This window comes from Dreissena polymorpha, chromosome 1 (genome assembly GCF_020536995.1).
Source record: "Dreissena polymorpha isolate Duluth1 chromosome 1, UMN_Dpol_1.0, whole genome shotgun sequence".
NCBI lineage: Eukaryota > Metazoa > Mollusca > Bivalvia > Myida > Dreissenidae > Dreissena > Dreissena polymorpha.
The window spans coordinates 15,133,351-15,147,565 of record NC_068355.1 but is presented as its reverse complement, the minus strand read 5'-3'; the positions used below and the strand labels follow the sequence as shown (position 1 = coordinate 15,147,565).

The window sequence follows — 14,215 nt, the reverse complement described above, 5'->3', positions numbered from 1 at the left end:
AACCAGTTTGCAGTGTGGTTAAACTTTGTTCTTACAAAGACAATATATGAACTTTCTTTCATATGTTTTCAGCGACTTTGGCAAATTGTGAATATTAATGTGGCAGCAGCGACAATGGTGAGTTGAAATTCTCTATAGTTTAATGTTGCCAGTCATGAATTTAAAGCCACACACTTTGCCTCTGACCTTGAAATGAAATACATGTTAATCAATACATATACTTTAGATGCAATTTGAAAGAGTTCAAAATTGTCATTAAATCTATAGCCTAGTGAGCAAGTAATTTTACCGCTTTTAAACCAAAAGTAGGATTTCTATTAGTATAAGTCCATTTGACAAACGCGATTATTTATAAGTTTTAAAACACAAAAAAGACGGATTTCTACCTTGTAACCACCAGATATATTCTAATCAGCAGTTAACATTAAATCTTTAGCCTAGTACCAAGTAATTTATGATTTTTTAAACGGTACCGCTCTTCAACAGAAAGTAGGATTTCTATGTGTATACGTCTGTTTTTACAAACACGATAATTTTTAAGTTTTAAAGCGCAAAAAAGACTGATTTCTACCTTGTAACCACCAGATATATTCTAATCAGCATAGATAACATTAAATCTATAGCCTAGTTAGCAAGTAATTGATTATTTTTCAAAAGGTGCCACTTTTAAAACCGAAAGTAGGATTCGTAGACGTATAAGTCCATTTTGACAAACGCGATTATTTTTAAGTTTTAAAGCGCAGAAAAGAAGGATTTCTACCTTGTAACAACCAGATATATTCTAATTGGCATACATGTAGATAAAATATGTTTCTTATTTATACATAAATTAACTATGCCAAATAAGTTGTGCGGCTTTAAGTCATGAGCATGGAAAGTTATTGGCAGGTAGTATAACTTATCTTAGTAAGTGCTGTTTGTCCCCTACCGGTGAAACCATAGGGGACTTATGGTTTGCGCTCTGTCTGTCAGTCAGTCAGTCTGTCTGTCACACTTTTCTGGATCCTGCGATAACTTTAAATTTTCTTCATATTTTTTCATGAAACTTGAAACATGAATAGATGGCAATATGGACATTTCATTTTGTTCCTACGTCAAAAATTCTGGTTGCTATGGCATGGCAACAAATATATACATAAAAATCTGTTAATGATGCAGCCAGTAGAAGACATATATTGCTTAGCAATAGTCTTGTTTTAAATATACCCGTTAATCAAGTGAAAGGTGTACTTGTTTGTTAGATAAGGACCTTTGAGTGATTCATTTAAGTTGTAATGCATTCAATTTCTCAGTAGGTTATTCTTTGGACACTGAAATTTGGATGCCTATCTCTTTAAGAAATTTTGAGTTCAGAATACAGTTGTTCTAGTATTCTCTCTGTTTTTTTACTTCTGTAGATGACACATATGATTCTGCCACAGATGGTTGAAAGGTGAGTTACGCTTTACTAGTATTTGGGTTATACAAAATATCTTTTTGGGTGATAAACAAAAAGCAAATCAAAAGAGTATGGTTGTGGTAAATATTCATGATTATACTCCATCTCTCCCTATGTTCTTTTCAGTTGTTGTACTTAACTGATGGATTCTAATGGCAAATAAAGTTTAATCTAACCACTAATACTCTTGTTAGCATACATGTACATGTACTTATGATATCAGATTTTGTCTATCGATTTTCCTTCTAAGACTATGAAATAATAAATCAGGAACGAGGGATACATATTAATGTATTTAAATACACAAAAACGTTCATTTACGTTATGCATGGTGAGATTTTGTAATCACCTAATGTTCCTCATATGTCATTATTAGTTAATATGTGTCTTTAAAATGTCTAGAGGCTGCATTTATCGTCAGATCTTCATCAAACTTGGTATGAACATTTGTCCTAATTATATGTTTGCTGTTCTACAAGCTGTGTCATGACACAGGTAAAAACATTGATCACTTAGTCGATTAAAAAAACAACAAGACATTTGACAAATGTTCATGAAACATTGTCAGAAAATTAGTCTTCATTATATCTTTGCTGAGATTGAAACTAGGTCATATGGGGTCAAAACCTAGGTCAATATATCTAATTATTATCCCCACGCTTTTTGAAAAGCATGGGGATATTGTGGTTATCTCCTGGGTCTGTCCGTCTGTCTGTCCCTCCTGGCCACTATCTCCTCTTACACTATAAGCACTAGAACCTTGAAACTTACAGACATGGTAGCTATGAGCATATGTGCGACCCTGCACAATTTGGAATTTTGATCAGACCCCTGGTTCAAAAGTTATGGGAGTTGGGGTGGGGCCGGGTCAGAGATTTTTCTGCGACCGCGATTCGAAAAAGGCTCACTGTGTCCTTTCAGATATTGCTTTCACATTTGGTATGCATGTGTATCTAGACAACACCTATCCATGCACACATACCATTTTTTACCCCTGTGACTTGACCTTGAACTTGGGGTCAGTTTTAAGGTTTCGAAATCTGCGACCGCATTTCAAAAAAGGCTCATAACTACTGTGTCCCTTCAGATATTGCTTTCATATTTGGTATGCATGTGTATCTAGACAACACCTATCCATGCGCACTAAATTTTTAGCTCACCTGTCACAACGTGACATGGTGAGCTTATTTGACCGTGTGATGTCCGGCGTCCGTTGTGCGTGCGTGCGTGTGTGTGTGCGTGCGTGCTTCCGTCAACAATTTGTTTGTGTAGACAGTAGAGGTCACAGTTTTCATCCAATCTTTATGAAATTAGGTCAGAATGTTTATCTTGATAAAATCTGGGTTGGGATTGTATTTGGGTCATCTGGGGTCAAAAACTAGGTCACTAGGTCAAATAATAGAAAAACCCTGTGTAGACAATAGAGGTCGCAGTTTTCATCTAATCTTTTTGAAATTTGGTCAGAATGTTCATCTTGATGAAATCTGGGTTGGGATTGTATTTGGGTCATCTGAGGTCAAAAACTAGGTCACTAGCTCAAATAATAGAAAAAACGTCAACAATTTGTTTGTGAAGACAGTAGAGGTCACAGTTTTCATCCAATCTTAATGAATTTTGGTCAGAATGTTTATCTTGTTAAAATCTGGGTTGGGATTGTATTTGGGGTTCTGGGGTCAAAAACTTGGTCACTAGGTCAAAAACTAGGTCACTAGGTCAAATAATAGAAAAACCTTGTATAGACAATAGAGGTCACAGTTTTCATCCAATCTTTATGAAATTTGGTCAGAATGTTTATCTTGATGAAATCTGCGTTGGGATTGTATTTGGGTCACCTGGGGTCAAAAACTAGGTCACCAGGTCAAATAATAGAAAAACCTTGTGTAGACAATAGAGGTCACAGTTTTCATCTAATCTTTATGAGATTTGGTCAGAATGTTTATCTTGGTAAAATCAGGGTTGGGATTGTATTTGGTTAGTCAGGTGAGCGATTCAGGGCCATCATGGCCCTCTTGTTTACCCCTATGACCTTGACCTTTAACTTGGGGTCAGTTTTCAAGTTTTGAAATCTGCGACCGCTATTCGAAAAAGGTTCATAACTACTGTGTCCCTTCAAATATTGCTTTCATATTTGGTATGCATGTTAATCTGGACAACACCTTTCCATGCGCAATTTTTTTTTTATCCCTGTTACCTTGAACTTGGGGCCAGTTTCCAGGTTTTTAAATCTGCAATCGCGATTCGAAAAAGGCTCATAACTACTGTGTCACTTCAGATATTGCTTTTTATTTGATATGCATGTTTATCTGGACAACACCTTTCCATGCACATAAAATGTTTGACCCCTGTGACCTTGAACTTAGGGGTCAGTTTTCAGGTTTCCAAATATGCGACAGCGATTCGAAAAAGGCTCATTACTACTGTGTCCCTTCAGATATTGCTTTCATATTTGGTATGCATGTGTATCTAGACAACAGCTATCCATGCTCACACAATTTTTTACCCCTATGACCTTGAACTTGGGGTCAGTTTTCAGGTTTTAAAAATCTGCGACCGCGATTCAAAAAAGGCTCATTACTACTTTGTCCCTTCAGATATTGCTTTCATATTTAATATCCATGTGTATCTGGACAACACCTTTCCATGCGCACACAATTTTTTACCCCTGTGACCTTGACCTTGAACTTAGGGCCAGTTTTCAGGTTTCAAAATCTGCGACCGCGATTCAAAAAAGGCTCATAACTTCTGTGTCCCTTCAGACATTGCTTTCATATTTGGTATGGGTGTGTATCTGGACAACACCTTTCCATGCGCATACAAAATTTTACCCCTGTGACCTTGAACTTGAGGTCAGCGTTCAGGTTTCAAAATGTGCGACCGCGATTCGAAAAAGGCTCATACCTGCTGTTTCACTTCAGATATTGCTTTCATATTTGGTATGCATGTGTATGGACAAGACCTTCCCATGTGCATGAAATTTTTACCACTGTGACCTTGACTTTGAACTTAGGGTCCCCGTTTAGATTTTGAAAACTATTATGTGGTTATCTCGGCTGTCTGTCCGTTTCGTTCTGGCCACTATCTCCTCCTACACACTATTAGTACTAGAACCTTGAAATTACACACATGGTAGCTATGAGCATACCGTATGTGCCACAGTGCACTATTTTGAATTTTGATCTGACCCTTGGGTCAAAAGTTATGGGGGCTGGGGTTTGGGCTGGGTCAGAGATTTTCACTCATTTTTTTAGGTTATTTTACATTAACTTCTTCATTTCTACTCTTCTACACCCATTTACTTCAAATTGATACTGAACATCTCTTACATGTATGACAATATGGTCAATCTCAACTATGCATGGCCCCTTTACCAACCCTGGGGCGCCCATGGGTCAAACATGCGGTGTGGGGATACGCGTAGGCCTCTGCCGCGCCATTTCTAGTAGAAAACTCTTCTGAACTTACTCACAGTGCATTCATACTCCAATCTACATGCAACTTTGGTCAGAAATGCTTCACAATTATATCTCAGCAGAGTTCAAAAGTTGGTCAAGTTGGTAATACTTAATAATAAGGGAAAATAAGGATACAACTTGCTATCACTCTAGAGGCAATTTATTGCTCAAGCTTCAAGTAACTTCATAAGAACATTTTACCCAGTGCTATCTTGGGGAACTTAATTTATAGTAACATGGAGTCAAACAGTAGGCCCCTAAGTCCGAGTTAATATAAAGTTGTTAACATTTTACTAACTTAGGGCCATATTTTTTGGGCCAAACTTTTAAACCTATTTCAAACTTAGTCAAAAACTAGGTAATGTACAGTAAAAAACTAGGTCATTAGGTCTAATTTAATTAATAAATTAAACATTTTGGAGGCAACATATATTTACAAGTGTTAGTGAAACTTTGCCTGAAAAATGTTCCCAATGAAAGGTTGGTTGAATTTGAAACTTGGTCATATAGGTTCAAAAACCCCGGTGGGTCAATAGCTGGGAGATGTATTATTGCAACTAGACACATAGGCGTTTTGTATTAAATACATCTAGTTCTTATTATCTAGGTATAGAACTTTGTTAGTTTTGTTCAGGGCTATATCTTAGATATGATACAACATTTCAACATGAAATTTCATGGATAAGAAGAAATCAATATGAAAAAGTGCCATGCACAAGATCCAAGCACTTTCGTTTCTTTGTTAAGAGTAATTGCATTTTGTTGTTTTTGTATGACATAACTTTTAAGGCTTTACCTCACTGATACAATGTAGACAACAAGATTTAAACATGAAACTTCATGGGTGTGCAGATATCAACAAAGAAAATTGCAATTCATAAAAACAATTACCTTACAATTAATTATTACCTTATAATTATCAATCTACACTTAATGATTATACTGTGTATCAAAAATTTGCACAGATCCGTACACAAAGTTTATTTGGCGGATGATATCAAGTCAACAAATGTGCTTATTTACTTTTGTTTTTAAAGGAACATTTTCACAGAATGGCAATTTCTAAACATAATTAATTATAATACATTCAAAAAGGATGTTCTATTTTTTTCAAGCAAACCAAAATATTTTTCTTATTTGAGTGTTTTCCAGATACAATAGTTTTGTTAGTAAAGTGTCGGTTTTGTTTAGGTCCCTTTGAATGTTTTAAGATGATTTATAGCTTCCTGTATGTGATTTCAGGGGTAAGGGAGCCATTGTGATAGTGTCTTCAGGGGCTTGTACACAGATCACACCTATGATGACAGTTTATGCTGGAACTAAGGTAGACATTCCTCGTGGTTCCAAATATGATGTTGGTGTTGCATTTTTTATGCCTCTGGTAGGGTGGCATTTAGCAGACTGTCCGTCAGTGTGTCAGTATGTGTGTATGTCAGTCTGTCCGTCCATCCGGAAAAAACTTTAACGTTGGCCATAACTTTTTCAATATTTAACATAGCAACTTGATATTTGGCATGCATGTGCATTTCATGGAGCTGCACAGTTTGGGTGGTGAAAGGTGAAGGTCAAGGTCATCCTTCAAGGTCATATGTCTAATATATGGGGCCTGTCAGTCCGTCCGAAAACTTTTACATTAGCCATAACATTTTCACTATTTAAGATAGCAACTTGATATTTGGCATGCATGTGTATCTCCTGGAGCTGAACATTTTGAGTGGTGAAAGGTTAAGGTCAAGGTCATCCTTTAAGGTCAAATGTCTAATATATGGCATCTGTCAGTCCGTCCAAAAACTTTAACATTGGCCATAACTTTTTCACTATTGAAGATAGCAACTTGATATTTGGCATGCATGTGTATCTCATAATGCTGAACATTTTAAGTGGTGAAAGGTGAAGGTCAAGGTCATCCTTCAAGGTCAAATGTCAAATATATGGTGTCTGTCCGTCCGAAAACTTTAACATTGGCCATAACTTTTTCAATATTGAAGATAGCAACTTGATATTTGGCATGCATGTGTATCTCATGAAGCTGCACATTTTGAGTGGTGGACGTTCAAGGTCAAGTTCATCCTTCAAGGTCAAAGGTCAAAAAAATAAATAATTCAAAGCGGCGTTCTCATGAAGCTGCACATTTGAGTGGTGGAAGTTCAAGGTCTATCGCTGAAATGAATTATATTGTGAATTCTTAGCACTTAAATATTTACCAAATTAGTTGTAAACTATTAAAAATGAAAACAATATATAATTTACATTACACATTTCAAATAAGTTCACTTTAACAAATGTCATAGTTAAGTCTTATTTTTGTTCAATGTTCACTACATGTATTTAATATTTTCAGAGTTTTCTAGATTATTTTGCTCAAGGCCTGAGATACGAGTACAAAAACAAAGGTATAACAATTCAGTCCTTGCGGCCATTCTACGTTAATACAAAGATGACAAGATACAGTAAGACTCTCACGAGTCACAGTTTTCTCGTGCCTTCTGCTGAAAACTTTGCAAGCCATGCTGTGGCAACCCTTGGTCACAGTGGACGTACAACTGGCTATTGGCCACACACGTTACAGGTTGGTTTGAAACATGCACATGTTTATTTTTTAACCCTTAACCAGGTTGATACGTTTTTGACGCATTTGTAGTCCCTGAGAAAGTTAAATTTAATTGAATACCTTTCTTACTTACTTAAGTTTTAAAGGCTTCATTTCCAACCCATTGATACTGATAAGCATCCAAATGCATAAAACCTGAACGGACCGATAGTTTCTCGCAGACTGTTCTTGTTTTATGCTGTTTGCACATAGCTTTTTTCACTTTGCTTCTGAGCCATTTTCACTTTGCATCTGAGTGGGAAAGAGGTAGGCAAAATGGATTTGAAAAAAAAAATCATTGAATAAAAAAAAATGAAAGAATGAAATTACCATCTTATGAATACCGGGTAACTCATTTAATTTTATTGTGACACTATGAGATATATTATGGTTTTGTTTTGTTTTAATCATGTGTTACTTGCTTCATATTCATTATTCCTACATAAGATGTACAAGTTAAAGTACATTTATATTGATAAGTTAAGCTTGGTATAACAATTTATCAATAAAGAATGCAGATTTGAATACTGTTCACAATGTTGATGTTTAACAGCCAATAAACACTCTTTAGTCATTTTGATGTACAGTTAATAAACCGCTCAGACTTTCTGAAAACACTATCGAGACAATTATACACTGATATAAGGGCATTCTAGAAATTAATAAAACAAACAGCATGTTTACCAAGCATTAACAGGGTTTAAGCATACTTATTTCTTACCTGGTATCAGTGTTTTAATTTTAACATTTATGTTACTTAAGTAAATTAATCCTAAATTTTTTTGCCATCAGACTAAAATTCTGTTGAAGTTTTAACATGTTCATACTATGATAATTATAAGTGATGAATAGTTAAAATGATGAATTGTTTGATTTTTTTGAATTCAAAGCTATTCTTCTTTCAATGCAGATGTGGTTGTTCGAGTCCATACCTGAATGGCTGTGGATGTGGGGTGCCTATCGCCTAAACCAGGCCCTACAGAGGCAGGCATTGGAACGTCTAGACCTCAGGAAGCCCAGGGTCAAGTCAGCTGACAGCATGGACAACTTTGAAGAATTACTGCAGACCAAGCCATGATATGGAGTCTGATTGTGTGATTATAAGATACTATACAGTGCTTTGATTTACTTTAAAATAAGATACTCTGCAGGGCCTCTCCATTACCTATGGTTGGATGGTCTGATAACTGGTAATGCTATTATATTCACTAGATAAGAATGATGTCAGAAACACTTCATTTCACTACTGGACCTTGAATCAGCTGGTCTGAGTATTAGATTTACCATGATGACATTTTGATGATATGAAGCCGCAGTAATCTTCTGTCTGGGTTGGCATGGTCCAATTTCAGATGTATCTTCTAATGTTCTAGAGGTTAGGAAAAACACACTAATTCGTTGTAAGGTACCGCTGACTTATTTCAAGACTTTTAAAAATAAATGAACTTAAACACAATTATGATTTGAATGGAATTACCATTTGTGACTTATTCGGTCAGAATTGTGTGTATCTGTGAGTGACTTTTCCCGTAGTCAAACGATTGGGTTGTTTGATTACAATGAAGAGTGCTTTTATACACTATAATATCAGAAATCTGCAGACATCATGTTCATAGTGGTGTTCTCTGATTATGGTCGCAACTATTTTAGTGCTTAATCAACACTTGACAATATCAAATTTATGTAGATTTGTTATGTGTTTACACACTTTGTAAGAATTTGAATGTGTTTTCTAATATAAAATCAATAATATTGAAAATCTAAGGAGAAAAACTTGTTACTGTAAGAATTATCTACATTTAACATCCTTTACCAAATTGAATACCTAAACAATCAGTGTTCCTTATAGTAATATCCACAATTTCAACGCTAGATGTGTTATGATTACATAAATTTTTGTAGATACAAAATGCTAGTTTTTATCAGAGACGTAGATAACATGTTACAGAGGTGTCAATTTTCAGGATTATTCCTGAATTCAGGATTTAAGCCCACAAGGAAAATTTTTGATAATGATATAAAACAGAGGACTGTTTTGGTTATTTTAAGCATTCTTGTCACAAAATGTCATCTTCAACACAAATTATTGACCTTTGGAATTTTGTTTACAAAGGAAAGATAATTTAATTAATAATTAAAACTCTTTTGACTCTGTCCCCCAAATTCTAGGGTGATTTTCAGGATTTAAGATTTAGGCCAATTGACACCCCTGATGTTATCTACGTCTCTGTTTTTATTTATTTGTGACACAATTAATATATCTATTCATACAACACACAAACACTAAAATGGTTCCATGTTAGTGTTCATGTGTCGTATAAATAGATATCGTTGCGAGAAATTAAAATGGAATTAAATATGCAAAACAATAATAAAAACAAGCATTTTATATCTACAAACATCTATTCTAACAGACCACGTCTGGCATTGAAATTTCGGAAATTGCCATAAGGAACAATGATTGTTAATTGTTTAGCTTTATTTTACGAAATATTGTACAAACATTTTGTTGATTTGAACTAGTCATGTTATTTTAATTGAATTGAGTGGGTTGAATATCCTGGTCAGATGTGTAAAATGTATGCATAATATGTTCTTTGAAGTCTTACCTTTGTAATGGTAAAGTAGCTTGAAATGTATAAGCAATAAGGCATTGTGTTGTTTATATAATGTAAAACAGTTTATTTTTTTGTTTTTTTTTTTATTTGAAGATGCTTTTTTGTGTGTCCCATGTATGGAAACTAACGTATTGTCACTCAGTAGTTAGAACTCTCTTTTTAGCTCACGTGAGCACAACGTGCTCATGGTGAGCTTTTTGTGATCGCTTTTTGTCCGTCGTCAACATTTTGCCTTGTGAACACTCTAGAGGCCACATTTATTGTCTGATCTTCATGAAATTTGGTCAGAACATTTGTCCCATTGATACCTCAACTGAGTTCGAAACTGGGTCATGCTGGGTCAAAAACTAGGTCACTAGGTCAAAAAAAAGAAAAACCTTGTGAACACTGTAGAAGTCACATTTGATGCTCAATTTTCATGTAACTTTGTCAAAATGTTTGTCTAAATGATATGTTGGTTGAGTTCCAAAATGGTTCCGGTCCGTTGAAAAACATGGCCGCCAGGGGGCGGGGCAGTAATCCTTATATGGCTAAAGAGAAACCTTGTGAACACTCTAGAAGTCACAATTTTTGCCCAATCATCATGAAACTTGGTCAAAACATTGGTTTCATTGATATATCGGACGAGATCGAAAATGGTCCAGATCGGTGAAAAAACATGGCCGCCAGGGGGCGGGGCAGTTTTCCTTATATGGCTATAGTAAAACCTTGTTAACACTCTAGAGGCCACATTTATCGTCCAATCTTAATGAAATTTGGTTGTAAGATTGGTCTCAATGATATTTGGGATTTGTTCGAAAATGGTTACGTTTGCTTGAAAAACATGGCTGCCAAGGGGCGGGGCATTTTTCTAATATGGCTATAGTAAAACCTTGTGAACACTCTAGAGGCCACATTTATTGTCTAATCTTCATGAAATTTGGTCAGAAGATTGGTCTCAATTATATCTTGGATGAGTTCGAAAATGGTTATGTTTGCTTGAAAAACATGGCTGCCAGGGGGCGGGGCATTTTTCCTTATATGGCTATAGTAAAATCTTGTTAACACTCTAGAGGCCACATTTATTGTCCGATCTTCATGAAACTTGGTCAGAAGATTCACACCAATAATATCTTGGATGAGTTCAAAAATGATGCTGATTGGTTGAAAAACATGGCTGCCAGGGGGTGGGGCATTTTTCCTTATATGGCTTAAGTTAAACCTTGTTAACACTCTAGAGGCCACATTTATTTCGAAAATCTAGTTCGAAAATGGTTTCGGTTGCTTGAAAAACATGGCTGCCAGGGGGCGGGGCATTTTTCCTTATATGGCTATAGTAAAATCTTGTTAACACTCTAGAGGCCACATTTATTGTCCGATCTTCATGAAACTTGGTCAGAAGATTCACCCCAATAATATCTTGGACGAGTTCAAAAATGATGCTGATTGGTTGAAAAACATGGCTGCCAGGGGGCGTGGCATTTTTCCTAATATGGCTATATATCATGCTTTAGTAAAACCTTGTTAACACTCTAGAGGCCACATTTATTGTCCAATCATCATGAAAATTGGTCAGATGTTATGTTCCAATGATATCTTGGATGTGTACAAAAATGGTTCCAGTTGGTGGTAAAAAACATGGCCGCCAAGGGGGCGTGGCATTTTTCCTTATATAGCTATAGTTAAAACTTGTTAACACTCTAGAAGCCATATTCATTGTATGATTATCATGAAACTTTGTCAGAAGTTTTGTCCCAATGAAATTTTGGACAAGTTCGAAAGTGGTTCCAGTTGCTTGAAAAACATGGCCACCAGTGGGTGGGGCATTTTTCCTTATCTGGACTTATGAATCTTCATGAAACTTTGTCAGAATATTTGCTTAAATGATATCTTGGATGTGTACGAAAATGGTTCTGGTCTGTTGAAAAACGTGGCTGCCAGGGTGTTCACTAGTCATGAAAGTTGGTAAGAACATATTGTTCTAATGACATCTTGGGCCGCACAGAACAGGTCAGTTCCTTTGAATCTCAGGTGAGCGACTTTGAGCCTTTCAGGCCCTCTTGTTAGTTGCTGGATTTAGAGTTTTCCAAATGAAATTAAACTGCTTATTATTTAATGAATACTGTTAAAGTTAATTATTGGAAATAATTGTAATCATTCTTACTGAGATTTGCCTGTTGCTTGAAGCTGTAATTTAGAATTTGTTGTAAGAAAATGTAAAACCTGTGATTGATTTATTGTTTTCTCCTTTATGCATATTGTACATTGTATACGTGACTTTTAAAAGATTAATATATTATATGATGCATTGGGGAAGTACAAGTTTTAATAGTTATGTAAAATGACAGATGAATCAAATGTTATATATATATATATATATATATATATATTGTTCTTTCGTAAGTTCTTGTGAATAAATTGTTTTGAAAACCTGGAATTCATGTTTGTGTATATCTTCGCTTTTTGCTTTTTGTAAAGGAATAATCATACAAGAAAGGATTCATGCTTAACAAATCGTTTTGGTGCAGTGATCCTATCATGTGTAGATCTGTGATCCTATCATGTGTAGATCTGTGATCCTATCATGTGTAGATCTGTGATCCTATCATGTGTAGATCTGTGATCCTATCATGTGTAGATCTGTGATCCTATCATGTGTAGATCTGTGATCCTATCATGTGTAGATCTGTGATCCTATCATGTGTAGATCTGTAAAGTGGTAGAAGAGGTAACACATGCAAAGGGATCTTCAGCAAAACATGTTTAAATGTTTTATGTCAAGTGATATTTAATTGGCGGGATTAGTTTGTATCAAACATCGGGGATTGGTGATTTCATTAATTGCTCTTTGGCAGATTTTTTTGTTTTGTTTTTTATGCATCACAGTCCATCGTTAAATTTAGGACAGGTTAATATGAAATTGACATGCTTGTTGTTTTATATGTTCTATGGCGTTTATAAAGAATACTTTCTATTGACGCTAACTAAAGAACTCATGTCTCAATAAAGCTTTAGCAAACATCAATGTTGTATGCATTGCAATTCGCCAGTCACATGAACTCTGTGTCATAGTTTTTAGCTCACCTGAGCACAACGTCGCCTTTTGTCCGTCGTCTGTCGTCAACTTTTGCCTTGTGAACACTCTTGAGGCCTCCTTTATTGTCCGATCTTCATGAAACTTGGTCAGAACATTTGTCCTAATGATATCTCGACCGCGTTCGAAAGTGGGTCATGCAGGGTCAAAACTAGGTCACTAGGTAAAAAAACAACAACTTGTGAACATTGTAGAAGTCACATTTGATGCCAAATCTTCATGTAACTTTGTCAAAATGTTTGTCTAAGTGATCTGTTGATTGAGTTCAAAAAATGGTTTCGGTCCTTTGAAAAACATGGCCGCCAGAGGGCGGGGCAGTAGTCCTTATATGGCTATAGAGAAACCTTGTGAACACTCTAGTAGTCACAATTTTTGCCCAATCATTATGAAACTTGGTCAAAACATTGGTTTCATTTATATCTCGTACGAGTTCGAAAATGGTTCAGATCGGTGAAAAAACATAGCCGCCAGGGGGCGGGGCAGTTTTTCTTATATGGCTCTAGTAAAACCTTGTTAACACTCTAGAGGTCACATTTATTGTCCAATCTGATTTTCATTGATATATCGGACGAGTTCCAAAATGGTCCAGATTGGTGAAAAAACATGGCCGCCAGGGGGTGGGGCAGTTATCTCTCTATGTATATAGTGAAAACATGTGAACACTCTAGAAGTCACATTTTTGGTCAAATCTTAATGAAATTTGGTCAAACCATTTGTTTCTTAGATACGTCGGTTGAGTTCGAAAATGGTATGGATAGGTAAAAAAACATGGAGGGGGGGGTCTTTTTCGTTATGTTTATATAGTAAAAAAAGCTTGTGAACACTCTAGAAGTCACATTTGTTTGCCTGATCATCATGAAATTTTGTCTAAACATCGATTTTATAGATATCTCGGACGAGTTCGACAATGGTCATGATCAGTGAAAAAACATGGCCGCCAGGTGGCAGGGCACTTTTCTCTATATGTATATAGTGAAAACATGTGAACAGTCTTGCCCAATCTTCATGAAATATGGTCAGAGCATTTGTTTCCTGGATATGGAG

General features: G+C 35.8%; 1 protein-coding gene across 2 annotated transcripts in view; it reads left to right on the top strand.

The window, feature by feature from the left end:
* LOC127871942 (inactive hydroxysteroid dehydrogenase-like protein 1) overlaps positions 1-13,001 on the top strand; it is a 29,540-nt gene extending 16,539 nt beyond the window's left edge. For both annotated transcript variants that reach the window (XM_052415244.1, XM_052415242.1), the window contains exons 5-9: positions 73-117; positions 1,398-1,432; positions 6,133-6,214; positions 7,232-7,459; positions 8,391-13,001. In XM_052415244.1, coding sequence (XP_052271204.1) covers positions 73-117; positions 1,398-1,432; positions 6,133-6,214; positions 7,232-7,459; positions 8,391-8,558 — 558 coding nt within the window. In that variant the 3' untranslated portion in view covers positions 8,559-13,001. The remainder of the gene's footprint in view (positions 1-72; positions 118-1,397; positions 1,433-6,132; positions 6,215-7,231; positions 7,460-8,390) is intronic.
* The last annotated feature ends 1,214 nt before the right edge of the window (positions 13,002-14,215 follow it).